The following is a 27,741-nucleotide window of genomic DNA, read 5'->3' on the forward strand; positions in this document are numbered from 1 at the left end:
CGCCCCCCGCCCCTCCTCACACCGCCCCCGAGGGACGGCGGCGGCGGGAGGCAGTCTGGTGCCACGGGGCTGGGCTGGAGTGGGCCGAGGGGAGGCAGGCCCCGCTTTTGGCCGGACCGGCACTTGAGGCTAACAGGAGGCAGCGCATAAAAGAACCAGTGAAAGATGGAGGGGGGGTGAGAGGAGCGGGACAGAGGGGCGGTCGTTGCGTGGCTCGGTTGGAAACACGGTCTCCTCCCAAGGGAGGTGAGAAGGGACATAAGTGAGTAGGGGTTTAGGGAGGCCAACGATAGCATTTCTTGACCCTGCTTTAACGAAGCGACAAAACAATCTGGGAAGACAGAGGGCTTTTTGCAGGTTAAGATGTCCCTGTTGAAGCTTCCAGAAGCCATTTCCCCTTGTCGGTTTTACCCTTAAATAGTCAGAGAGCTGTGACTTTGTATTTTCTGATCAGGAGAACTGAGAGGATTCTGTCAAGCCCTGTAAGGACTGATTTTTAAGTCCATAGACTCTACTGTACTTGATAGGCTAGGATGTCCTGCTAAGCTTGCAAGAAATAGCTAATCCCCAAGTGCATGCATTTATATTTTATATCCCACATAAAAAGAAGTGTGTGCTCCAGGCTGTGACAACTGCAGTTTCTTCTCTGAAAAATTGACAGTGCTGTGAAGTTGTCTAATTTATATAGTTAAATAAAGATTGGTTCCTTTTAGCAAATTTTCTTTCAAACGAGGATTTGGTGAGTGAGCTGCTCTGGGTTGGAATGCAGATTATCCTGCTTTAGTTGTCTATATGACAACCTAGACATGTACTATCCCTAAAGCCATTGCAGAAGAGCTGTAACAATAAGACAGTAACATATAAAAGGCTTTGATGAATGTCTTGTTCAGGACAAGAATGGAAGCATCAAATATGAGACTGTACGGTTACACCTCTTGGCAGTGTTCCTGTCTGACCATCCTCTGTGTAACCTTGCCATCTCGGGAGCCACTTGTTGAGAATGTTTGGTTCAAAGCCTGCAGGCTCCACAGGTTCTTTGATAGTCTCTTGCAAGACAATGATTAATAAGGTTTTGTGAGAGTACTGTAGGCCCAAGTAAATGACAAGGGTAAGATAATGATAAAGCCACCATATTGAAGGCTAAGGGTAGTAATGTCTCTTCCTCCTCTGTGAAGAAATAGTTTTGTGCAGTTTTTGTAATGGAAACAGATGCAAGTGTAGGAAATAAACTTTTCTGCTTTTCTTATGGCTCTTTTATATCTTTAGCATGGCTTAGTGTAGTGGTGAGCACCTGAAGAAGGTGATAATGGAACACCTGTTCAGGGAATCCTGGCGTTAATGCTTTCCTGTGAGAACCTCTAACAGTCTCAGTTCTGTGAGCTGGAAATCGGTGGCTGCCCTGCTCACTAGACTGTTCTGTCCAGGTGGATATGTTACCAACCTGAATTTTGGATTGATTGCCTGCATCAATACTTTTTTCAGTTCTTTGTGAGGGAATACCAAGTCTCGCAAGAGTAATAAGCACTATAGCACTGTATCTCCCAGGCAGCAGCTTAAGTTCTGATAGCCCAGTGAGTTTATGCAGACTGTTTAGAGGCTTAGTTTAGGTGCAGGTATCTAAAAATAATGCTTGTGTGTCAACTGCATGTCTTGCTTTTCACAGTATGTTTTGACTGTAAGTTGTAACTCTCTTAATATGAAAAATATGATGTAATGCAAAAACTTAGACATGGGGTAGTTGTTTATTCTCTGGTTCCAGTGCCTAATTCTTTCTTTTTTTCTCTAGGGGGAAGCTGGGCCGGTATCCTCCATGGCCAGGAAAGGTGAGGTTTGGTGGTGTTTGTTTTTGTTTTTTTTTTTTTGCTTCTTGTTGCCTTCTTAGTTTCTGGTTGGGATTTTTTTGTTGTGTTTTTTGTTTTGTTTTGCTTTTTTCTTCTGCACAGAGAAAGCTTTGCCTGAAAGCATTTCAGTTGAAGATTAATATTGGGGTTTTTCTTTGTTTGTTTTGTTTGTTGGGGTTTTTTTATAAATACGTAGCCCACAGATCTAAACTGTGAACCAGTTTAGGGCTTTATTTGATCTAGAAGTTCACTAACAACTGTTAGTTCAGATGGAATGTAAAGCAACAGAGAGCAGTTCATCCAGCTCTGGAACTGATTGTGTTTTCCAGATTTGTTTATTTAATCCATATCACTTTCTGCAAGACAGGTTTGTTTCTTTCCCAGAGTGAACTGGTTAAATGCGCTGTGTTAAATAATAGAAATAAAGAGTCTGGCTTCTCAAGATACTGTAGAATTCTGTAAGTAATAATTCTGGGGGTAGGGAGTAGTTAAACTTTCTGGTTTGGTTATATCTTTTCTGATGAAAGGCCAGAAAGGTTTTAAAAAAAAAAAAAAATTAATTACATGTGCCATTTTTATTATTTCTACTTCTCTGAAAGTACTTGATTTTATTTTTGGTGTAGGTATGTGGACTAAACATGCATGCTGAGATAACAGCATGCAACAGGGAAGAATGTTGTCAGGCTGACAACCATAAATGTTTGGTTATTGGATCAAATTAAGTCCAGGCTCCCCTACAGTCTTTCAGGTGTTACCTGTGTAACTGAATGACAGCTTTTCTCTTTACTAATATTTTAAACTTTATAAGCAGTCTTTTCCGGAAGTAAAGACAAAGCTTTAAATTTAAATTTTAAAAGTTTCCTAACTGGAACAGGCTTTAATGCCCTTTGGCTTCCTAAATTTTTAAAAAGTTTGCTAGCTTATCTACTGGGCATAGGGAGAAGAAACATCACTGTGTTCTTAAGTTATCAGTGGAGTTTGGGTACTTTTTCACTCTGCTGCAGCATACTCGTATCTAAGGAAATAAATGGGTTACATATTTACTTGAAAGACTTGTAACAGATTCAAGTTCTCTTTCTAGTCAGATTAAAAAAATATATAATAGCTGTAACATATGACAGTAAAATCACAGAGTAAAGATTTTCATGGTGTGCTTTTTAACTTTCATTTCTAATCACCTTCAGATTGTTAATCCACCTAAAGATCTGAAGAAACCTCGTGGAAAAAAGTGCTTCTTTGTGAAGTTTTTTGGAACAGAAGATCAGTATGTACCTGCTTGTTTTGATCTGATTAAAATACTGTGCCATATAATATGGATCTTTCGTGCAAGAAATACTTACTAATGCAGTGCAGTGTAGCTTTGCAAAGGATTGTGTGATGTACATGCAAAAAAATTTCAACTATTATTGCATGCTATAACTGCTCATGTGGGTGTATAAAGACTATAAAGACTTATGTGCTTAATCATGTTAAGTTTTTAGTTGCCACTGTGAAGGAAAGTTCTTGGTAGCTTGCCATTTTTAGGGGAGTAGGTGTGACATGACTGGGTTAGATTTTTAGCATGTGGCCATGTATGACAAAGGTATAGCTAAGAGTATACATTTGTTTTTCTACCAGAAGAATAAAACTGCTATATATTTGCAATTTCTAAAAGAATAAACTACCATACCTGGTGACTGAAAACATTCTTGCTGTGCTTTGGGAAGACTTTGCAGTGTAGGAAAACCAGAACTGTTGCAGACAACCTTTTTGCAAGGCAGAATTTATTGATTCCAAATATGTGTACAACTATCACAGTTGTCTTAGATACTTACAAACTGGAAAAAAAAACCTCAAAACCTGAGAACTTGGGTATTTCTTGAAACTGAAAATTCTTTTGCTAATTTTTCAATTTTTCCCTTTTATTTTCTGCTATTTTTCATTAAGTCATGCAATAAGGGAGAGAACTACACATATCTATGGAAGACTAGAAAACCCTTTTTAGTTTTTGGAAAAAGGGTAAGAACAACTGGAATTATTTAAAGGATGTTTCTTAAGGAAATTTATTTGTGGCTGCTAAATTATTTTTGTTCAATATTTAAAAATAGACTAAAAGTGAATGCTGCATACTAATAGGAATGTTTGTTGGATCTCTAGTAATGTGAGGCAGGTGAAGGTTCATTTCAGGGCAGAGAGTGTTTTGTGGTGGTGGTGTTAAACATGGTTATGTGAGCTAATCAAGTTCTGAAATTTGAGGAGATTGACTGTTTCTATCCTGTTGTATCCTGTATTTCAATAATAATGAGTCAGATATTGGGTATTTTGTATTAAGACAAGTTTGGAAAAAGTGGTCATATGTCTGGGGCACAGTAGCTGAGCTTAGCAGCATGATGGCAAATGAAGAGTTCAGAGCTGCAAAATAATCGGATTTTATTACATGATTGTTGAGCTCTGGCTAGGGAAAATCCAGTTGTCTGGCACAGTTAAGGTAGTATGGTAGTTGTCATGTGTCTCCCTCCCCCCCATCTCCAGCTTGTGAAATTTAGTAATTTCCTACTAGGTAATCATGATTTAAAAATTTGCTCGCTTTGACTGGCATACCCTACCTGAAAATTAAATAAAATAAATATTGTCCCATTTGTTGTTTTTTTAAAAAATACTGATAGAAGAGAGAGAAGCTTGTTTGACTGTTCTGTCTTGATTTGGAGCTTTTAAAAGAGTGTGTTGGTAAGAACTGTGCTGTTCTAACTAGTGTGCTTCTTGAAAATTCTTACCTTTGAGTTTAATCATCAAACCAAATCAGGAAAAGTTTAAATGATTTCACTTAAAATGTGAGCATGAAGAGACAATTCCTTATTTTGTGCAAGTAAACTAATGTTTTGCAAATACTTTTTTCTAGGTATGTATAAACAGTAAGTGAAAATATGTAACTGACAAAATGTCACTACCTAATGAACAACAGGATGAATAGGAGGATGCAAAGCTCTGTCACTGACTGTAGTCTGTGGTGGGATGAGTACATTACTCATACTGATATTCTAGTGCACACTGCTTCTGTTTTCTAGCACTTTGCTCTTTCTGCCACTTTCAAGTTGGTAAGGTGGCATTACTATACCACTGATCCTTTTTTACAGCTCTTCTATTATTGCCTTGCTCTGTCGAGGTTTAACAGCTAAGGATCTGCATATAAACTATTCACCTGTTCTCCAGTGTGCATAAGGTGAAGGTGATGCTAGTTTCTGGGTAGAATCCCTTTCACTAACTTCTGAGAGTGGTTGCCAGCCAGTTCGTCAATGGGTAGGCAGTCTCAGACTTGGTAGGGTTTTTTTTTTTTCTTTCTGAGGATTCCCAGGTGTCTGCTGTGGCCAAAACCACTGCTGTTTCAGGCTAGTCAAAAATTGTTCCCTCCTGACTTATGTGGCTCTAGTTTGCCATACCAAAGATTAAGGAGAAAGCTGCTCAGAATTAAGAACTGATGTGCCTGCATCTGAGCAGAGTGGAGGGGTGAATAAAAACATACTGATGTTTGGAAGTGGTTTGGGTGTAGTGTGTACGCAGATTTTGGTTATTTGTGAAATCCTGAATAGCTTACGATACAGCACAGAAGAAAAAGCATTTTTCTTTACCTGTGAATTGAATACTAATACTCACTGGCCCAGTGTGATGCTGCAGTGACTAAGGAAATATATTAACTGGAAAACTGTAGTTTTGGCGAAAGACATAGAAGTGAGAGCATGAATGCATTCAGACTGCTCTGATACCTGGCTTCTGATAAAATTTCTACTGAGCTCTGTGCTTCTTATTTTTATTGTGTTAGTGGAATTAGTTGTTTCTGTGACTTTCAGAGTAATATGATTTATGGAATTTAAGGATTCTCTACACATGGAGGAAGAATTTGATTATTTGTTTAAACTGTGAAGTGCACCTGTGCTTTACCACTGTGAAAGCCACCTTGATGTTCATAGCAGTAATATAATATCCATGTCCTAAGTGATTGCTTTAATCATGATGCACGTACTCATGTAACGTCTCTTATGAACTTGTTCTCCAGATTGATAAGGAGGTTTTTCTAGTCTGCCTAGGAGTTCTTGTTCTGAGTGTCTCTTCTCAGATAAGTTACATTAAAAGGATTCTTCATCTAAAATTGAGTTGATGTTTCCTGCCCATAGATGTGGCAAGCATGTAACGACATCTAATTATGGGAGTATAAACAGCAAGTTTAATTTAGTCTTTCTAAATAGAAGTGGAACTTTGATTTATGATCTGTGTTCCTAACTATGCTTTTCAGATAGTTTTTAAGATCCCCTTTTATTTCCCAAGCTATAGTCTTGTTCTAGGAAATCTTTGCAGCACTTGACTACTGGAATGATCTACAGTGGAAGAACTTACACACTGCTAGATACGTGCATTTATTGTTTTGAGTAGTTAGAACTAATAGACTGGCAGGCCTGTAGCCTACAAGTCTTTCTTGGTGTGCTTCATCCAGTTCTAGATATTCTTACATTTCATGGCCTGCTTGGGAATTCATTGTGACATTTTTGAAATTTTTGCTTTGAAGGTATCTTTATACTATAGGGAGAGTCCTGCAGTTAGAGATGTGTATACACACACACACACATTCACCTTCTATCTTACCCTCTTCCCCCCTTAGATATTCTGCAATGGCCAAATGGTCGTGCAAGTCACGTATATCGAAGTCTTAACAGGAAGCTGGAGCAGTCCATTCTTACTCATAACACCTTTTTGAAGCACCAGTACAAACCTAAATAGTCTCACTAAATGTGACGGGGTCAAGGAGTACATCCTGACTTGACATATTAAGGAAAAATTGGAGGAAGCTTGCAATCCAAGATAAGTATAGTAGTCTGCAGCCTATTTCCATCAGGCACAGAGATTTTAGCATAGCTGTCATTGCCCTCCCATCCCCTATATCCTGTTGGGATGCAGACACCTACCCTCCTGCCACTGTTCTCTCTGGTTTTCAAGGAGAGAGAAGTTTCTGCATGTAGTCTTTCTAAAATGTCCTTTCAAGTCCTGAAATCAGAAAACTTTCTTAAAGTTTGCCAGGTGTTGGAGATGGTACTCTTCGGCTATCTGAGGAACCAGGGGGTGTAGGCTAAAGTGACCAAGAGGGTGAGTTTACCTTGCTAGTGTTTCTCAGTTAGGCAGATTATCCCATGCAGAGCTCTGTGTTGCTGTAGCCAGGCTGCTGTATAGCAGAGCTGGCTGGAATGTTTGTTAGACATATCTGCAGGCAGAGTGCCATAGCGAAAATTATTATAGTCAAAGCTTTTCCACCTCTTACTGTTATCTTTGGATGTGTAAGTACTCTGTAAAATTTTTTTTTTATTGTGCAAATTTTAAAAATCTAATACATAGAATTTATTTCAGTATTGTCCTATTGCTTGTTTTCTTTTGTTAAGTATCCCCTTAAGCTGCATGGACATTATTCTTATTTAGTGTGATCATTTTTGTATTTTTATTTCCATTAAGCAGTTTACATATTACATTCCAGAGTTCAGTCATTTGAGTTTCTTTACCAAATAAAAATTGGGGCATTCCCTTTTAACAGCAGAAAACCTGTCTTGGTTTCTCTCTTGTGTGCTCACGCACTGGGCTTGTAAATAACCAAGCAATTTTCTTTTAACTTTCAGAATTGTTTGTTAGCATTTAGTGTGGGCATCTAAACTGGTACAGTGTAAAACTTCATCAGTTTTTTTCTCAGGCTGTAATAAGTAATAAAAATTTGGAGGTACAGTGCCACTGTTCTCCATCTGTAACTTTAAAGCTTTCGAAAAGTGAGTATTTATGGTTATTCCTCCACTTTCATATTTCTGCAGTTTATCATTAGGAATGGATATCTTCAGACTGGAAGAGAGTAGTTAGAAAGTTGGGGCTTTTCAGGTCTCCTTGCCTGTATTAAGCTCGTATCATGGATTTGAATGTGATAATCCCTAGTTGCATCTCTTCTGTGCCGCTGTTTTCCATGCACCTCCAGGTCGTGTTCGTACTTGCCTCTGCTTTACAAGCATTCTAAGTTTTGATTATTATTTGTGAATATAATGTGGGTTTTACATGAGCAGTGATTTTGTAGGTGGGATATTTTTGAGGGAATGAGGAAGGGTATGGAGAAGTAAATAGAGGAACCCATTACTAACATGTTTGGGGTTATTTTACATCTTTTTACATTCCATTTAGCCCAGTCTTTACAGATACCAGATGATTCTGTGCAGCAGTGTGAATACAATTTCATCTTAAATATATCTTCAGTAATGTAATCTCACTAATGCTTTTCTAGAGCATTAATTCATGGCTGAGTCAGGAGAGAAGCAGTAGTTAATTTTATATGTTGTATCCTAGAGACCTCTTATCTAAATATTGGCCTTTATTGGTTTTGAGGTTATTGCTTAACAGAGGGAGATCTTGTATATAAACATGAATGATTTTGTTTGGTATCAAGTTCTTTTGTTTTCAGGTGTTTGAAACGTTGCACACAAATGCTTTATGGACATCTGGTGTCAAAAGACATGTTTGTATCTTATAGAAGGTTGTCTGGGTAGGTGACACAAAGAATAAACTGAAAAGGAAATGACAGATTTAAAAATCTTTTAGATTTATTTTTAACCCTGAGGCAACATTTAAGACTGTTTTTCACTTACTAGATTGTCTCTGAGTTCTCTAGCTCTTTGTTCTGGGGCATCACATGTGCCAAGATGCTCCTTTGAAGACAGGAGCCAGAAAGCTTTGTGCTTCAGACTTTCTCCATACAAAGGAAAAGTAATGAGAAAGGAAGGTAATGAACATGTACAGTGAGGAGGGATAGGATGTGCAGAAACCTAAGAGAATGCCTTGTTAGAAAAAAAAAGTTATTTTTATTTAGAAATTCAAATCTGACAAGAGCATTTAACATGCTTTATTATAACGTACTCCAAATTTTCTTTCCATTATGTATGTAAAGGAAACGCTTCACGTGAGCTGATGTTGAGTACCTAGGGATGCTTTGTTGCTGAATGTCACAGAGTTGTACAGTATAAGAGATTTTAAGATATGTTTCACTAAAATCTGGGCAGCTAGGAGGAATTCTCTGAATACCTCCTCAATGGTAGGCTCTAGTCTGAAAGTAATGATTTGACGTGCTATATTACGAGAAGTCAGTTATTACGAGGAAGTTGTAAACTAAACAAAAGGATTCAGCTTTGTGTGCAAGAGAGTACTGGGCTCTACTTCCAGGTTATGGTGGGATGATGGTGTAGGCTATACTGGCGGAAAGGATGCTAGGATTTTTTGCAGTCAGTTCTAGCAGGAGGCCTTTTATCTTCAAATGTGACCCAAAACATTTCAGTCTACTTTATGCAGGTTAATTCCTGATTACAAACAATGGCTAATGACAGTGAAGAGAAAGATCTCTATGAAGTTTTAAAGAGTTTACTGGGCTTTACTCATGAAGAGAGGACAAGCAAGATCCAGCAAAGCATTATTGATTTCACCTCTATGTTCAGTTTAACTATATGACATGATGCCTACAGTGTTTGAAAAGGCAGCTATTAAACCATTTCACATGCTTGCAGGAGCCCTCACTGCCCTGGAGAATATTTAAAACCTATAATCATGGCTAGTCGATGTTTGTAACATAAAAATGTTTTGGGACCAGAGAAAATCAGTTTGACTGTTTTTTTACTGCATGCTGGGCTACTGTATGCTAAAAAGCACTGTTGGCCATCCTAGCTCAGGATTTCTAAATAGCCAATCTATCTCGCCTTTCTAAAACTTCTGCAGATTGGTTTTCAGTAGGATAGGAATAGCTTTGTAATAGTGTGACTGGTAAGCCTGAGCTTGAATTTGGAGAGGGGGAAAGGGTAGTCTAATTGCTGCAAGAGCCACCAGGAATGTTGAAAGTGAAGGCATTCCCCTAAGCTTCAGTGAAGGAAAATGGAGTTGTCACCCTGTACTGGACCACTTAACTATTTGGTAAATGTCAAGAAGTCCTCTTTAGCAGTAGTACAAACAGGGAAGTCATTTGAGTTTACTCACAGGATTGTAGTCAGGTTAATACTCTGCTACTGCACCAGTTTATCTTAAAACATCAACAGTGAAGAAAACAGTTCTTTTTTCTGAAAAGTGAAAATGTTGTTTCCATGCAGAATATCAAGGTACATCAGAAGTATGTTCAGCAATGAGCTGTGATGCTTGCATGCACTTATTTGTGGTCAGCTATGTTGTGAGATATATAATTTTGTTGGTTTTCTTCAGTTTTTGCAGACACTTATTTATGCACTGTATGTTTGACGAAGGGGTTGATGGCTTAGAATTGTTACGTGGCCTCCACTTTTCAGCAGCCTCTTGAGCAGATTCATAGTATTGGCTGCCTTATGTGGAGGCTTATAAGGAGGCTTCATAATATTGGCTGCCGTAAGTGGAATATCCACTTAAGTGATTGTGGATATTCCTCCTGGTGATACAAGAGCAGTCACTAGGCTGCCTTTGTTCTAAACAAGTACCTATGATCACATCCCAAAGCTGTCTTGCTGATAAATAATGAATAACACTTAGAGAGGAGCACTGTTAGCACAAGAGGATATAAAACTTGAGAGAGAAACCAAGTAAAAGTGCCAGAAGAAAGTTCTCAGTGAATGCAGAAATTGCAGCCCTTTAGGATGTAGAAAGCAAGTGAGATTGGACTGCTACTGTCAGTTGCTTCAGAGAAAAAAAAAGTGTACATTTGTGATTTCTAACAGTGAGATGGTTGAGAAAGTTGCTGTTAGGAAAAGATAACTAACTTTTTTTTTTGTTTATTTCTAGTGCTTGGATTAAAGTGGAGCAGCTGAAGCCTTATCACCCTCACAAAGAGGAAATGATAAAGATTAACAAGGGTAAGCGCTTCCAGCAAGCTGTGGATGCTGTAGAGGAGTTTCTTAGAAAAACCAAAGGCAAGGACCAGGTGAGTGGTTTGGTGTTTTTTTTGTTGTTTTTTTTTTGTTTTACTGTGTGCCTCAAAACAAGTCTTGGCATGAATGATGATCAGGTGCATTTTTATGTGAAAGGAGTTTGTTGCCTCTGCAAGTTGAGAGGGGGGTTCACTTTCATTAATTTGTTGGGTGTTTTGGTTTTTTCCTATCCTCTCTTCTTTCCCATTCAATCTTTTTTGGTGGGAAAAAAGTGTTGTTAAACTTACGGAGAAACTGAAGAGGCGAATTGATCTGCTTATGATGATTTGATTAAATCAGTCTTAAGTCTTGGGCTAGAATTTGATATCTACTAATCTTGTCTTTAGTATATTGGAACTGCATATATGTGCACACGCTCCCAGCAAGTCTTCAAGTGGCCTGTTCTGTTACTTGCTTACTTAAACTGGTGTATTTTTTCAGGAGAACTAACCAGGAACTTCACTCACCATCTGCAAAGGACTAACAAATACCTAGTTTTCAAGTTACTGTGCTGTTGTTTTGCTTGATAGTGATCAGCACAGGGTCCTTCACATCCTTGGTTTTGCATGAAAATCATTCCAGCTCTTCTCTTCTTTCCTTACCATCTTCTATTCTGTAATCTCTCAGGCATCTTCCCATAACTCCAATGAAGAGAAGAATCGGCGTAATTCCAGTGAGGAAAGAGGCAAGCAATCTGCTGGTGAAGAGAAACGCAAAGCCAGTTTGTCTGAAGGGAAGTTGAAGAAGGGCACAGGGGAAGGAAAAAAGAGGGTCTCTTCTGTATCGTCAGAGAGAGGATCAAAATCACCTTTGAAAAGAGCCCAGGATCAGAGCCCCCGAAAGCGGGGGCGTCCACCCAAGGATGAGAAGGTTTGTGTTGTGCATGTCCGCCAGTGCCCTGTGGACTTTGCAGATGGACTCTAGGGTTGACTGGCACCTTGACTAACAGGCCAGCAGGAAGTCACTTCAGTATCAGGGTTTTTTAAGCTGTTCCATGTTACTACTTCTAGACCATTTGGCTGCCTGATACCTTTGGCAAGAAAAGTTGATTGTTCCTGTAATTTTTACCAGTTAGTTTTTCTGAGTGGCTCTATTCATAACTTGGAGAGGGCTTTGAGAGCTGTATCATGAGACTCCACCTTTCATCTTGCCATCCCTCAAGTTCAGTTTGTGTGGGAAGGATTAGTGAAGAGATGTGGGTCTTCATCTGATTCCTGACTTCTCCCATCTCATCTGCTCTGTATGATGAAATGATTAGTAGTCACTCAACTTCATCCTCAGAACTTACAGTACTTGGGGTATTCTTAAGGGCTAGGGCTTAAAGAAGAAACTCTTGTGGCCTGGGGAATCCACCAGAAGAATTGTATTAATTTCAGCTTCTATGCTATAAGATATATTTCCATCCTCTCTTCTAAAGGTCCAACCTTGAAGCATTATTATTTTATCCCCGTTACTTTCCTGTTATTTCTGGATATTATGGCAGCAGTGATAGCCACCAGTACTTTGTCTACCCTCATCTAGAGTTCCAGTCTTTTTATTTATTGTGGAACTCACTGTTGTGGTCTAGATCTTCCTTTTCCAAAGGGATAATTATTTCAGTGGATTATTACAATGCACATGCTCCATTGGAGACTACACCTGAAGACCATTGGGAGACTTCAGCTGATACACCATGCGGCAGCCTATTTTCTCACCTGTGCTTCAAATGGATCACTTTATGCTGTGCTTCACAATCTTTGCTTTCAGTGTACTTCAGAATGCAAGTCAAGATGGTCTTTGATCTTCAAAATTGTGAATGGATTGGCCTTCACTGATTGAACAACAAACTCCTTCTTTTGGTAAAATGAAGCTGATCATCTCTAATACTAGCTATGAAGCAAATGCTGGCTTTTTTTTTTTTTTTTTTTTTTTTTTTTTTTTTTTTTATCAGTTTCTTCTTTTTGTGGGGAGTTGGAAGAGGAGATCAATGGATGCATATTTGTGAATTCGTACTAATAATTACAGAACTTGTGACCTGACTTGCAGTGTTGCAGGAAAACACTTTACTGGCAATATACTTTAACCTTTCAAAATGTCTTGCTATGAGCATGTTGTGTCTTCACATACTTCTGTTACAATAAGCCCCACGGAGTCTTTTTTCCATTCGCAAAATGCTTTTGTGTCTTTGAGCTAGATTCATTCAAAAATTGATCTAAACCTAATGGCTGGGAGAATTCTGATCATGTTGACACATTGCATCCTTAGGTTTTACTCTCTTGGCTACCTGAGGGCATCAGAGTGCTTTGAGTTAATTGTGGTAGTAGAAATTATTTTACTGGCAAGTGGCAAGCAGAGTGATTTTAAACAGCTTATCACAAAGAGGTGGCCAGCTGTGTGATAAATGTCTGGCCACAGACCATGAAAATAAGCAGGCTAATGTAGGAAGGTAACCTTATAGCTTCTGAAAAGTAATGTACTGACAAATTAAAGAAATTGCCATGAAAATGTAATAGTACTGCCTTAATAATATTTTTCAGTCTGTGAAATGTTAAAATCTTGTTGTCCTCTTTCCTGGTTCTCATGATTTCCTCAAATTCTTAGCCATAGGTTAGAAAACATTTATGTCACTATCCTGAATTACTGCAGTGTTGGGATTTGGGGATGCTTGCCCCGTCACAGTTGAAGTTCTGACTTTCCAGCTAATAAGGATGCACAAAATTCAAGAATTCAGTTGTTGCTGAGGTGTGCTCTATCTGGAAATGCTCTGTAGGCATACACGATCATTCAAATACTCTCATTTTTAAGCTTATATTAATATTTTCAGAGGATCAACGTGACTTCATAGGTAGCAGGGCAGGTTTCATCTATGCTTCACCAATTGAAACAGTAGCGTGATCTCTAAGGAGAGAATTTTAGTGTGCAAGGCTCTCCCTAGACATTTAAAGGTTGCGGATGTCTAAATTGTCCCTGCTAACAGATGAAACAGTTGCATCAAGTTGTGTTACCTCCAGGAGTCTTTCTTACATTTTTTGCAAACAGTGCTCTTCTCTGTGGTTCTGCATGGTCACTAAGGTGCATTGTGCATTTTCAGGAAGTAATTTTGGAGGGGAGATAATGCGATTCCATTTTGGAACCCTCATTTCAGGAAGATGACATGTACTGTGTATAAGTCCTGCACATTCTCTTCATGTAGCATAAAGATGTGTATGTTTATAGCATGTTTCTATGACCTAAAGTATAAAAACTTATTTTTGCCTACATATATTGGGGAAATAAATAAATTCTAATCTGCTCAACACTGAAAAAAATGATAGCATTAAGTATTTCCTTGACATTACAAGTCAGGGCCTGTTGAGTAATGGGGCAGTCCACATAGTAGTTTGTCTCATGGATTCTGCAAACTTGAACAGATGTGACTATCAGCCTTATGCTTTGAAGGTTTTCCTGTTAACAGGTAGGCTACTTTTTTTTTTTGTGACATGGGAGGATTAGAAGAGTTCAGACCTCTGACTGGTGATGTTCTTCACCCATTTGTTTAGTTTTTTGCATCAACTGGAGGAAAATGCTGGATCAAGTGTGTTCATTTGCTTCTCTGCTCATTGCGTGATTACACAAGTGCAGTGATTCCTCTTACATAATGAAGAATGGATTCTCCAGAAGCTGTAACTGTGGTTGAATTCCTTCATAGGCAGTTAATGTTTTCTTCACCTCGCCTGTGTTGATAATGCTCTTTGTGTTTAAAATATAGACACTTCATGGAAAGGCATGTGAAATGGAAGGCATTTATAGTGCTTTTCAGAACTCTGTATGTGTGTTCATGTGATCAACATGCTGTGGCCAGCTGCTGAACCAGGTTGTAAGCTTTTTCTAATCCACCTTCTGTCTCCTCAGGACCTCACAATTCCAGAGTCAAGTACAGTGAAGAGAGTGATGACTGGAACAGTGGCTGGTTTTAAATGGCCACCAAGTGTCAGTGAGGTGAGAAACTTTACAACATACGTGATCTGGGAACAGAGTTTGGAAGCAAGTCTAGAACTTGTTGTCTGGGCTGTAAAATAGCATGATCTTCTCGCTCTAGGAACAAAAAAAGATGCTCTCATTCTGTCACACTGTAGTGTAACAAAGTTAGACAATATATCGTGGGCAATTAAGAATTGTGCTGGGAAGTGAGGTTTCAGTTTTGTGGAACCATTTGCAGATTCACACTTAACTTGCTGCACTCATTTTTGCACTTCTTTCAAAAGTATTTCTGGGTCTGGCTTTCTAAAACTGGAGGAGATGATGTGGGTAGTCTCTCCCTGTCATATGGGATACTGTCATATGGGGTGATTGCATTTGATTCATAGGCAGGTTTTGGAAACATCTCATTTTTGTGCATAAATGAGTGATCAGTGAAGCAAAGTTAGAGCAGTGTGACTCTAAGCTATTGTGTATGATACTCATCAGGGAGTTGAGACACCTTGGCCTACAGTCCTTGTTTCTGTTAATGTGGGTTTGCCTAGCGTGTGACAGTGCTAGTTGTAATCTCCAGACAGTTCCCAGAATGCTGTTTTAAGGAGTTACTTAGAAACTGGAAAATAAGTGTTTTCATTCCCTTGGGAGGAAGTGAGGATACAAGATCTCTTTCTCCCATTTTAATTGTACTCATAATCTTCTTTGGTTTTCCTACAGATGTCCAAAAGTTAGAAATTTCACTTGAATGGTTTTGTGAATGAAACAATATAAACTGCTTAATTGAAGCAGGCTGCTTGATACAGTTGATATATTTTATATTTCCACCTTAAGCTATTCTCATGCAGCTTGGAAGAAGAAATGAATTTTGCTGTGATTGTTCAGTGACCCTCTGGGAATGTTTCTGAGCCTGTACTTTCTTTTTTTGTAGCCTGTGAAGGACAGTGATCCACACTTTCATCACTTTCTGCTGAGCCAGACAGAGAAGGTGAGGAGGATTTGGCAGGCAGGATCGTTTTGCTTGTCTGTCTAGTTTGGCATCCTGCCCTTTGCTGGGACTGAGTACGGGGAGTATGCGTAAAGAGCTCAGAAATGCAGTTCTTTGGGGGCTGGCTGCAATTGGATTCCCATCTACAATTTTATAGTTCAATTACTTCCTAACCTTAAGGTTTAGAATGATTTTAGCATTGAGTACAGTGAATAGTTTAGTAATTAAAGATTGTCTATCATCAGGATTTAAGAGATCTGTTGTACTAAATTCTATAGATTGAACATTGAGGGGTAGGAAAAGCTGTTTTTCTGTTTAAAAACTCATGTTGTTGGATTGTCTTTGGTTGTACTACCAGTTTCTTCTTCTGGATGAACTTATCGATTAACTGAATATAGCAGGAGAATTTCCAAACCCAGAAAAGTTCCAAATGAAATGTAGCCAATTTATCTCCTCAGTCAGAAACCTATCAGGATTTTATCTTCAGCCGTGAACATCAAGAGGAAAAGGAAAGATCAGATTGAATGAAAAGGTTTTATATAGCTGAGGATTCTAGGCAGAGCCAGAAGTATTAAGAGCAGCTAACAGTTTTAATCTAGACAAGCTCACAATAAGCAGCATGGGAAGGAGCAACCTTCACCTTAATGTTTGTTGAAAGCCACATGCCTTCTCACATATTAACAAGAAGGCTTTGCTTCCATGGTTGCCTTGACATACTGAGTGCAGATATGAGGCAAGGTGCTCTATGGCAGGCTTTAGAGATCTCTGAATTTTTTGGGGGGCCAAGTGTGAGAGTAGGGTTGCCCTGGATCAGCCTTTCCTATGAACTACAGAGAGGAGTTTGCAGTAGACAGGCTGAATTGCTGGGGCAGGGTGGGAGAGGGAAGAGCTTACTTGCAATAGAGCTTTGTTTTTATTTTCTCCCATTGAGGGAAGCCTGAGAGTTTTCCTACTTTGTGGATGGGTGATCTGCCTGTTTCTGTGTAACAGGGTTATGGTCTGTTTGCTTAGTAGTGCAAATCAGCACTGTCTTTCCCCTAAATGCTTTGTTTTCTCCATACAGCCAGCTGTCTGCTATCAAGCCATCACAAAGAAGTTGAAGGTTTGTGAAGAGGTAAGGCAAGTCTTGGTTTTGATGGATTATCCTTGTTGTCATGAGGACTTGCAGTTCCTCCAGAGCTGTGCACTCTATTTTTTTTTTTTTCCTCTCCCTTCCCCTGCCTCCCCTCCCCAGGAAACAGGATCCACCTCCATCCAGGCAGCAGACAGCACAGCAGTCAATGGCAGTATCACACCTACAGACAAAAAGTAAGATCTCCAACACACTTCAGCCATTTCCCTTCCTTTTTCTCCTTCCCAGCTCATACATGCAGCCATTATCCAGCTTGTCACTGAGGATAAATAAACCTAAATTTCCCTCTGCAGATCTCCTCTGTCCTTGTGTGAAACTCTGATCTGGGGGGCAGGGATGGAGGGAGGCAGCTAATACCAAACAGGGCTGTACAGTAGAAAAATTCAGAATAAGGTTTGGCCTGGATATGTTTGCAATTCAGGGCTTTTCTGCAGTTGCCCTTTTCCTGCAGAGTATAGTGCAGAACGCTAAGCAGCAGTATTTCTGAATGCTGTATGTGGTAGAAAGATAAAAGCATATCTTTCTCCAATAGTGCTTGGCAGTTGACCGGGGTTATTTAATCGCTTTCCTGAGCATATAGAAGACAAGAGGAAGAGGGAGGCGTGTTCTCCCAGCACAAGAGCTTTGCTGTGCAGCACGTGAGCTTTCTGGTTTCTGTTAACGTCCCCCTTCTCCTTTCTAGAGTGAGAGAAGCCTAACTTGAGCTTCCTGTTTCACTCTGTAACTTCCGCTCTGTTCAAATTGAGTTCAGGCCACAGCTTGCTGTTTGCCGTTGGGGTCGTTCTTATGGGATGTCAGTTCTCAACTGTACTCCAGGGGAACCAAAATAACAATGAAGCTGTTCAGGTAAAACAGTCTCTCAGGAAAGTGTGGCTCAGAGGTGGGTTGGGAAAGAAAGAATATCTCCTCTTTTTTTAGAGACTCAAAAATAGGTGGCCCTTGTTTGGGCTGTTTAAGGAGCCTATAGTGACTTGCTCTGACCTGTCTAAATTAGTTTGCTCTAACAAAAGGTCACGTTGCTAGCTGGGAGAGTGCAGGTGGCTTGCGAAAGCCACAGCTCATTTGTATTCTGAAAAATTAACTGGGGAATTGCCAGGCAGATTTCGTTGTGAAGTTGTATCAGACAACTGGTGTAACTGAACACTTCAGAGTCACCTATGAGAATTGTGGCTTGGGTATGAAGCTGACTGCGTGATCTATAAGAGGGTCCTTGCAGCAATGACTGCGAAGTAATTCCAGTTGCAGGTAACTGTAGGGATGGAATTTGTTAGTGTGTTGTCTTTTTCTTGAAGAGGGGGAGCAAAATTTGCCAGCTTTGAGGAGGTGGGGGAGGGAAGCACGGGGGAAGGCAGCTGGGATTGTTGTATTGTTGCTCATGGTGACCCTGTATTGGCCTATCACTTCCTTTCTTTCTGTGACTGTCCAAAACCACAACTGTAGAGCAGGGACTGGGTCTTTGGTCTGTGTGTGATGTTTAGCCCAGTAGTCTTTGATGGGCTTTATTAAAATAAAGGTTGTGATGCATCATTCAGTAGTATAAGAAAGTCACTGGACATGTAACTTGGTTTAAAAATCAGAAGATTAATTAGACAAGCACCGGCTGGTTTCTAAATGGTCCCTTTATCTTCAATAAGGCATGGCTGGCAACAGGAAGCACAAGAGCAGCAGATTTAATAAAATGAACCAACCAAACAAAAAAACCCCAGACTGCCAAAACCTTTTAATATTTAGAAGCAGGCTAAAGACTTTCTTCAGGAAGTTGTTAGGGATGCTTGGTAAGCAAAATAAATAGCAGCTTGGTTTTAAAGTACAGTATCTGCCCGTTCTAGCTGTGACTGCAGTGGAACATGTTTGGTTTTGTTGTGATTTGGGGATTTCTTTGCTGGTGATGCTCCAGGGTTAGCTCTTCATCGTTTCCAAGACCATGAGAGGCTGGTGCCAGTTGTTTTCTGTGGCATTAATATTTCTCTCTTCCCCTCAGGATAGGATTTCTGGGACTTGGCCTGATGGGAAGCGGCATTGTCTCCAACTTACTGAAGATGGGTCACACTGTCACTGTCTGGAACCGGACTGCGGAGAAGGTAGGCATGTGCTTAAGTACAGATACTTAACCCTTTCTAAACATGTAATTACCACCTCTAGCTCAGGGAGGCCTGGAGTTGCTAATCGGTGATGCCTGGGAAAGGATGTCAAAGAAACATAAGTACATGCTTGCCACCTTATTCTGTTATTTCTTAGGTCCTTGTTGGTAGCCACTGTTGACTAGATGAAGCTGTAGTCTGTCCTAGTATGGTCACTCTTGTGTGACAGTCCCCACCCCATTGCCATTTTGTAGGAGATGAGAGGGTTGCCAGAAAAATTACAGTATTGAATATGTGTTGAGGAATGCAATGTAAAGTGCATCTGGAAGTACTGCTGATGTAAATAGCCAAGTCATTGTGTCATGGAGCTGGGCAAAAAGACCAGCTGCTGGGGAGTTAATGCTGGGAGTGGTGTGGTAAGATGTACTGCTTGACCATAGCTTTATCTACACATCTGTTGTGCTGTTCATGTTGCAGTAACAAAAGTTGTGTTCAAAACCTGCTTTGTCATAAGACCAGAGTGAGAAGGGTTTTATAGGTGTATTCAAAATGAAAATGGAGCTTATTATGCTTAGATTCTAGCCAGTGTTACTCTTTGTAGTGAAGGAGGAAAAGTAGGTAACTGGGGAAGTTGTAGTACTCAAGTGATATTGTGAAATATCAAAGGCAAGAAGGACACTGTGGTTACTTTGTTTAAAAGTATTAAAAGATGTTTTTTTTTTTTAAAACTGCAAAACATGGATGGTATGAGGGGATAGGGTAAGAAGGAGCTAAGATTTTTTTGAAGCTGCAGCCCACTAAAACACATCAGTCTCAGGTGTGTATATTCCTGTTTACTGTCCAGTAACACCTTTTACTGTGTCTGTTTACCAATTTTTTTTTTCACCTCATCTATCCTCGAAAACCTACAACATTCAGTCTTCTAGCATTCTGTTTTCCTGTGTCTTTCTTTTGAAGTTCTTCACTTAGGGTTTCAGAAAAGCTGCAGAAGAGCCCCTTGTGTGTGTGGAAAAATCAACAGAAGATAACCCAGTTGCTATGTAATTAATATGCCTAACTCCTTTTGAGTTGGTCCAACAGCAGTGTTTCAGCAAAATGCTAGAGAAACCATTTGCTCTGTACTTAATTTTTCGTATGTTTGGATTTGTGAATTTTGCAGTGTGATTTGTTCATCCAGGAGGGGGCACGGCTGGGAAGAACCCCCGCTGAAGTTGTCTCCACCTGTGACATCACCTTTGCCTGTGTATCAGATCCAAAAGCAGCAAAGGATGTAAGGATTAGCTCTTATTTTTCCTCCACCAGCTAGACTGCAAGATATAGTCACTGAATGCCAGTTCTGATTCCTACTGACCATGGTAGCCTTGGGTAATTTAGATGCTGGGCAATGCAGCTGTTTAAAAGTAAATGTCCCAACAAAAATCATACTTTAAAAAAATAATCCCTGGGGGATGGGTTTTGAGATCCTGCTAGGAGTCTGCCACTGCAGTGCCAGGCTCAGTTGAACTGCTCTCCTGCAGGATTGGGCTTTCTTTGCAGACACCCTATTGCTTTACCGCTCTTCTGTTCCCCACAGCTGGTACTTGGTCCGAGTGGAGTGTTGCAGGGGATTCGCCCAGGGAAGTGTTACGTGGATATGTCCACTGTGGATGCAGATACAGTCACAGAGTTGGCCCAGGTAATCACATTGAACTGAACTTCTAATATCTGTGCTTCAGCAGCACTACTGCAGTTCTTGTTGCATTAGGCAGTAAACTGTTCATAATAAAGATGCTTCTGAAGATTTTTGGGCTTCTTTTAGGAGACACTCAAGTCCCAGGCATATAAGACAAAATAAACTGTTAAATCTTGACCAGCAAACAAAATTGTATGAGATGTTCCCTGGTGATAACAGCAAAGCCTCTAGATTTGCCAGGGCTGTTAGCTGGCACCAGTGCAAACAGCTGGCCAAATTTTGATCCCTTAAGAAGTATTGATAGTTGGATTGGTATTCTGTAGCAAACTGGAGGAGTAAGCACTGTCCTTAAATTGATAAAATCCATAATCTGCTTATTTTAAATGCTCTAGTTGGGGAAAAGAAAAAACACCTTCATGCTTTCTTCTGTAGAAATATTATAGAGAGGATTTCTGTAGAAGTATTCTGATTATTTCTGATGTGGTGTATTTGATTTCCTCTTCGGCATCGTGATTGTTATCCTCTGTCCTAAAGGCAGTGTGTGGTGTTGCACAAGGCAGGGGAGCTAGTTTTCGTGCAGCAGACATACTGGTGATGAAGTAGTGTGTAACACAAATTTGGAGAATGAAGAATCGTACATATTAGTAAACATCTGGCTGAAGAGATCTGTCAGAGGCCTCTCCCCTTTGGGGAAAAGAGGGGAAAATATAACAGTCCTCTGAGATTACTACACCATGTGCAAACTTCTGCACTGGTTCCTTGGCTGTTACGGGATGCCATGAGCAAAAGCACGTTAAGTTCAGCTGCTTAAAATGTGCACAGTAGTGATGGGTGCAGGAAGGTGTTACTGGTGTGTGAGGGCAACTGTTGGTCTTGAGTACTCTTTGCAGGATGAAGCGCATCACATTAGTGCTTTCCTCTCCTGTTTATGTCTTAGCTATATGTGCTGCTTTAAAACTCTGTCCTCAGGAACAGAAATGTCCTAAGCAGTGTTTGTGCTGCACTGCCTACTTGGCATCTATGCGTGCTGTTCATGCACAACTAACCAATGGTGCTCATTTTCCAGGTGATAGTGTCCCGAGGTGGTCGCTTTTTGGAAGCACCAGTCTCAGGAAATCAGCAGCTGTCTAATGATGGGATGCTTGTGATCCTGGCAGCTGGTGACAGGGGCTTATACGAGGACTGCAGTAGCTGTTTCCAAGCGATGGGGAAGACCTCTTTTTTCCTAGGTAATTGAAACACAAAGGGCTCGATATCGGTTTCTTAGTCAGTGCAAGGACTGGGAATTCCAGCAAGGAGTCTGAGAGGCATGTCTGTCATCTGTTTCTCGTCTCCTTGGACAGTATGCGAAACTGGCCTGCTCTTCTGGAATGTGTCCAATTTCAGAGCCTCCAGCCCAAGTGTTCTTTTTTGAATACTGGCTCATTCTGAAGGATCTGTGATGCTTTTTATTTTAAATCATACTTTGTTATTTTTCCCTTCCTTTTGAGTGCTTGGAAAATGGGTAAGTTTTCTGAGGTCTGTCGGGGAAGGAAGAGCTGCCAAGCGCTTGAGTCTAGTAGTGTTAATACTGTGTGGAATGCCCAATGGTGTGTCTTGCTCCCAGGTGAAGTAGGCAATGCTGCCAAGATGATGCTGATTGTGAACATGGTCCAAGGCAGCTTCATGGCAACGATAGCAGAAGGACTGACTTTGGCTCAAGTGACTGGCCAGTCCCAACAGACCCTTCTGGATATCCTCAATCAGGGACAACTTGCCAGCATCTTCCTGGACCAGAAGTGCCAAAGTAAAGTTCTCTTACATTGTTTTATTATAGGATATTTGCCACAACCTAGCAGCATTTCATTTTATAGCAGAAGGGAGAAAATTACTGTCCCATCTTCTTCAGCCTGTGATTCTGGGTATTTTAAGCATTGTGAAAATGAAGAACTGAGTTCCATTCCTTCCCCTTGATAGCCAGGACTTCTGAGAATCTGTCCCGAGCTCTGCATTGTCTACAGCTTGCTTAGGACTTGAGTTCACAGTGAGGATTTCATTGGGGCAGGGTAATAATTAAAATGGAGGGCAAGCTGCTTAGAAATACGAGCTCACTTTGTCAGTAGGTGGTAGTGACATTATCTTTGTGGCCAAATGAAGATAGAGAATGGAGACAGAAGAGCTAAAAGCAATGTTCCTTCTGATCAGCATGGGAAAGGGAATTTTGGTGTTGAGTTGCCTGCTCTTGCAGTGTGGGCTTGATTTACTTTTGTCATGCTTATTTTTTTGCATGCATTCCTATTGACAGATATCTTGCAAGGAAACTTTAAACCTGATTTCTACCTGAAATACATACAGAAGGATCTTAGATTAGCTATTGCACTGGGCGATTCTGTCAACCACCCAACTCCCATGGCAGCTGCTGCCAACGAGGTGAGAGTTACTCAGTGTTCAGACGTGTTACTCAGCATTTCTTCAGTAGAGCCATTTGTCAACAAGAGACAAAAAACCCTAAGAATTACATCATCTCTAAGACAAGAGAACAGCAATTGAAATAGATTTTGATTAGGATGGAATTGGATTTGTTTTAATTGTAGAAGCCCTTAGAATGTCACATCAGTAATCACAAATGGCCTCAACAAGACCTGGTGTGTTCTGATCTGTGCTGTTCTGATGATGGACATACTATGCAGTTCTCTGGTTTGCAGTGGTCAGCAAAGTAATTTTTCTGCTGAAAGGCTTTGCACAAGAGTGTGCACTGATCTCTTTCTAATTTCTCTTTTCTAGGTCTATAAAAGAGCAAAAGCATTGGACCAATCAGACAACGACATGTCTGCAGTGTACAGGGCCTACATCCACTAGGCTGCACCGTTCTTACTGTTAATACTATGATTATTGATTAATATTATTATGATACTGGGTTTTAACTCTGGACCAGTCCATCTCTGTCTCTCCATTTCCTTTTATACACAGACTTTGAGATCTGCCACGGAGGCAGCTGCTGCGGTGAGCCTTCCCCTGGTGGCAGAAGGGGGGGAGGAGGGGGCTCGGATTGTTGCAGTCTAATTAGAAAAATCCATGCCATGCACTGACAGTCATGGAACAGAACAGTGGCGGCTTGTTCAGAAGCTCTGAGGCAACTCTGCCAGAAATCTGCTGCTTGGCTGCTTTTATTTTCCTCTTTGTATGCTTGTCCAAGATGCTGTTTCTAACGATCCCTTTTCTCCTTTGCTGTGAAATAATGTGTGTGTTGGACTCTCTGCATCAAGGAGACAGGTGACATACATCCCATCTACCTGTGAATAGCACTAAAGTCCTTGGTCCCAAGTAAGGTGAGGAGCATTTCTGTTATTCAGCCACTGTTAGAGAACAAAGCACCTCCCATGGAGGAGAATGGCAGTTCCAGAAGGTAACGGGGTTGCATGCAACACTGTCTTGATTCCGTTTCTTTTTAAACTTCCACCTCCCCAGCACCCTGATGGAGGAATTCCTTGTATTGTTAAGAACAACGGATTGCATCCATGTCTTCCCCTGTACAGACAACTATAGCTTAGGAAACGCCAGTGTAAATAAGCCTCCTAAAAGGCTAATCATAGCTGCCCATCCTGCAAACAGCATCAGAGATCAACACATTTGCATAGAAAACTGCTGAAGAAACATACAGCCTAAAACTGGGCCAGAGATACTTTATTTGGGGAAGGAATAAACCTTAGGGTTGCTCCTGGCCTTAGCTTATGTTGCTTTACTTTTTTTTTTTTTTTTACCCTTGTAGCCAATAATTACAAATATGTCTTGGATTGTAGCAGTGTCACAAGCAGAGTGATGAGTCTGAAAGAGGTGAGAAGAATGATCCTACATAGAGCCAAGAGATTGAGAATCGTGAGCTCCTTTCCACACTCGCTCTCTGGCCTTTGCGTGGTGGTTATATCTTTTAGCCTGTTTGCCCATCTTTAAAGGTGGGTGATGATTACCTACCTCACAGGGATATTTTTGTGTACTGATAAGTGATCTTTATACATGTCAGGTTTTCCATACGTGTTCTTAGTGTTACTACTCCGAGTACAACACTAGCACAGCATTAGACTTTTCCCTGTACCTGTGACTCTGCTTGTGGCCAGATACCAACTTATAGAAACAATAGTAAATAAAATGGAAGGCTAAGACTGCTGCTGCGCTTTAGTCTAGAAATGTGGGATCTGAACTGCAGATGCCAAGGCTAGAGAGTGGAGATGCTCTCTGTGTTGATAGCAGAGCAGCCCAGAGTCCAGAGTCGGCCTGTCTCTAAAAATGCACAGAGCATGGATTGTTTGTTTCGTTTTTTTAAAAATTGTTGTCAGTATTAGCCTTTTAGGAGAGTTCTTGCATTTTAGATTGGAGAGTTAGTAAAATGCCAGTAAGAAGTTTTATTGGCCAAAATCACTTCTCAGTGGCACAATCTCCTCCCTTGGGTTGGGATTCTGAAAGGAAAGAAAGCAAATTCAAATTATATTCCTTTTAATCTGTGAGATCTGCCCCTCCCACCATCTTATTTTTCTAGGAGCTTAATGGCTGTGTAGGGAAATTTTCCTGTGGGTTAGGATTTCTTGCCAATCTTGCCTTGTGCAGCAAGTGCATATGATTCAGGGGCACCTTATTAAAACACAGAGAAAGTGAAAGTATCAGATACTCATTATGAATCATGACATCTAATGCCTAATGCTGTAAATGTTACTCTGTTGAGTATTTCACCTCCTGTGATCACTATTATTTGTGGGCTAATACTGTGTTATGCATTACGTCCTGTGGTGAACATCTAGTAATAGATCTGTTAGACATCGCTTTGCCCATTTGTCAGTGGTATATGTAAACAATACTAGTTATACATACATGTTTTTTTGGCAGTGCAACTGTCATCCTGCATGTAGATATTCATATTAAAGGCACATATAACTACCCAGGATAACCAGCCATTAGCCTGCTTTTGACACACTTGTGCTTCCCCCATCCAGAAGAACTCAGCTGTTAGCATCAGAAGTTCTTGGTTAAACATGCTGCAGTTAGGAATCATTTACATAAATTGTGTATTGAGGGCATCTGGGGGAAATTGTGGTTTGGGGGACAGGAGATAAGACCAGAGATTTTACAGAGTAAGATCTTTTGGGAGGAAGAGGGAAGTACTGTCTCAGGTCCAGTTGAGAGTGGAACTGTGCTGAGCCAGTGCAGCAGCATCCCAAACCTGCCCCTGCAGAGGTCCCTTAGGCCAGGGTGAAGGTGAATGGGTCTGAGCAAAGGTAATGTAGGATCTCCCTTTCTTTTTTTTAACTCTGGGGCCTCAGGATAGAAGGAGTATGCAAAAGGAGCTCTCAAGTTCTGTGATGTGTATTTCATAGCAAATTTGAAGAACTATTTGTGAGAGGAAGAACTATTCCTTAGGCAACTCATTGCTGCAGGTTTTGTTTTACTGTAGTTCTCAAAATGGAGATTGTTATTTATGTGGCAGTGGCAGGTATGGACTAGCTAAACACTGTAATTTATCCTGGGAAAGTCTTACTGCAGCTTTCTGGTGATGTAGGGTGGCTGGAGGGTGTGGTGCTGCCCAGCCAGCTGTACAATCACAGATACTCTAGGGAGGAGCAGAAGGAGACTGAGAGCTCTGACATGGATGTGAAGTGAGGAGGAGGGATGGAAATGGTGGAAACAGGACTATTTCAGATGCTGTTTGAGATTGACTGACTCGTGTCAGTCTCACTTGGATTCTTGTATTTATGTCTGTAGCCTCTGAACATGGATCTTAATCTGTTTCTAGGCCTGAGGTTTGGGGGAGGGAAGTGGGGGAAGCTGTGGATTGAGAGATGCTCTAATAAAACTGGCTAGTCAATGTTGTCTTAATATTGTTGAAAATTCTGTAAAGTTCCTTTTTATGAGGATTTCTGTTTTAGCAATTTGCTTTTTTTGACTCCCTCCTTTTTAAAGAGAAAATGTGACACTTGTGAAAAGCTTGTAAGAAAAGCAGTTTCTTTTTTCCTCAATGATAGATCCTATAGTTAATTAAGGTTGTGAATTTTTATTTTTTTGCCTTGTTTTTAATTAACATTTGTCATTCAGAATAGGATGTGTGAAAATGTTTAAATGGCAAAACAAAAAGATTTTTTTGTGCAATTAACAAAGCTACTGGCAAAAAATAAAACCTTTCTTGGTAACACAATGTTCTTGTGGCAGTTTCTAAAGCCTATCAAATGTGTATTGTGGCATTAAAGAAATAATGTTCATTAAAACACTCAAAAATCAAGAGTTGCTGAAAACCAGCAGCATGCCCGAGAGCATTTTGGTCATTGCAAAAGCCTGATCTTGTCAGTGAGGCACTACAAAGGATGAATTTGAATAAATTCCAGCCTCCCTATGCAGAGGGCTGTGCAGAGGAGGATGAAGGCTTAGGTTAAAAGCAAAGAATGCTGAGAGATGGAGGTCCGGGAACTTTCTGGTGTTGATGACTTGTGTTGCCTGAGCATTGGGAGCCTGGTAATCTAATTGCTCTGTGTGAAGTATCCTCCTCATGTTTGGGGTTTTTGAGCACTAACTCAGCAGCAAGGGCTTTTTCCAAGACAAGATCCCTTAACTGAAGTGTTTTCAAGTTCAGAATATTGCTTTTTGGTGATCTAGGCAGTGTTTGCTGTCCAACAGCGGGAGATGTTCATTTACTGAGGCGTAATGATTAATGGTGTGCTTTGGTTAAAATGAATTACAGGTGTTAATATAAGGAAAAACTCTGGTTTAGCGCTGTGATTAAAAGCAAGGCCACTGTGACAAGTTGTGCTCGCAGCAGAAACTGGCACTATCAGAAGTGAATGAATAAACTTCCCTTCTATGGCCCATCTTGCTCATGGGATGAAGATGATGAGGCTTCCTTGGTCACCCCTCACCCACAGCACATACACTCTGAAAAGGAACCCACCAGCTTTAATCCAGAGCCTTCCAGGTCAGTATAAACTTATTTCCGTTCCAAAATTGGACAAGAAACTGATGACTCTTCCCCATCTTTACCCGTTCTTGAGGAATTGTAGCTCAAGTTTAACTGCTACGCGGGGAGCTCTGGCTGTAAGTAGCTCAGACTGAAAAAATTCTTCCTGCTGCACCACCGGCAGCACCCGCAGGGCCCCTGGCAGGCCGAGCTAGCGGCGGGGCGGGCCCCGGGTCTCCGGCCCCCCTGCGCCGCCTCCCGCCGCCAGCTCCCGCCCGCCT

General features: G+C 40.6%; 1 protein-coding gene across 1 annotated transcript; it reads left to right on the plus strand.

The window, feature by feature from the left end:
• Positions 1 to 1,729: 1,729 nt before the first annotated feature.
• Positions 1,730 to 23,738, plus strand: GLYR1 (glyoxylate reductase 1 homolog). Its single transcript, XM_026859232.1, has 16 exons — positions 1,730 to 1,734; positions 1,787 to 1,823; positions 3,026 to 3,105; positions 10,620 to 10,758; positions 11,372 to 11,614; positions 14,615 to 14,701; positions 15,606 to 15,662; positions 16,726 to 16,776; positions 16,897 to 16,970; positions 18,776 to 18,875; positions 20,035 to 20,145; positions 20,449 to 20,550; positions 21,614 to 21,776; positions 22,154 to 22,333; positions 22,832 to 22,956; positions 23,311 to 23,738. Exons 1-16 carry the CDS (start codon positions 1,730 to 1,732, stop codon positions 23,383 to 23,385), a joined length of 1,629 nt encoding a protein of 542 aa, XP_026715033.1. The 3' UTR covers positions 23,386 to 23,738.
• Positions 23,739 to 27,741: the final 4,003 nt, after the last annotated feature.

This window comes from Athene cunicularia, assembly GCF_003259725.1.
Source record: "Athene cunicularia isolate RWA chromosome 14 unlocalized genomic scaffold, athCun1 chr14_part1, whole genome shotgun sequence".
In the NCBI taxonomy this organism is placed as follows: domain Eukaryota; kingdom Metazoa; phylum Chordata; class Aves; order Strigiformes; family Strigidae; genus Athene; species Athene cunicularia.

Coding starts and splice junctions, on each gene's coding strand:
- GLYR1 (XM_026859232.1), top strand. Junction 15,663..16,725: donor TGCTGAGCCAGACAGAGAAG/GTGAGGAGGATT, acceptor TTCTCCATACAG/CCAGCTGTCTGCTATCAAGC. Junction 18,876..20,034: donor GGAACCGGACTGCGGAGAAG/GTAGGCATGTGC, acceptor TGAATTTTGCAG/TGTGATTTGTTCATCCAGGA.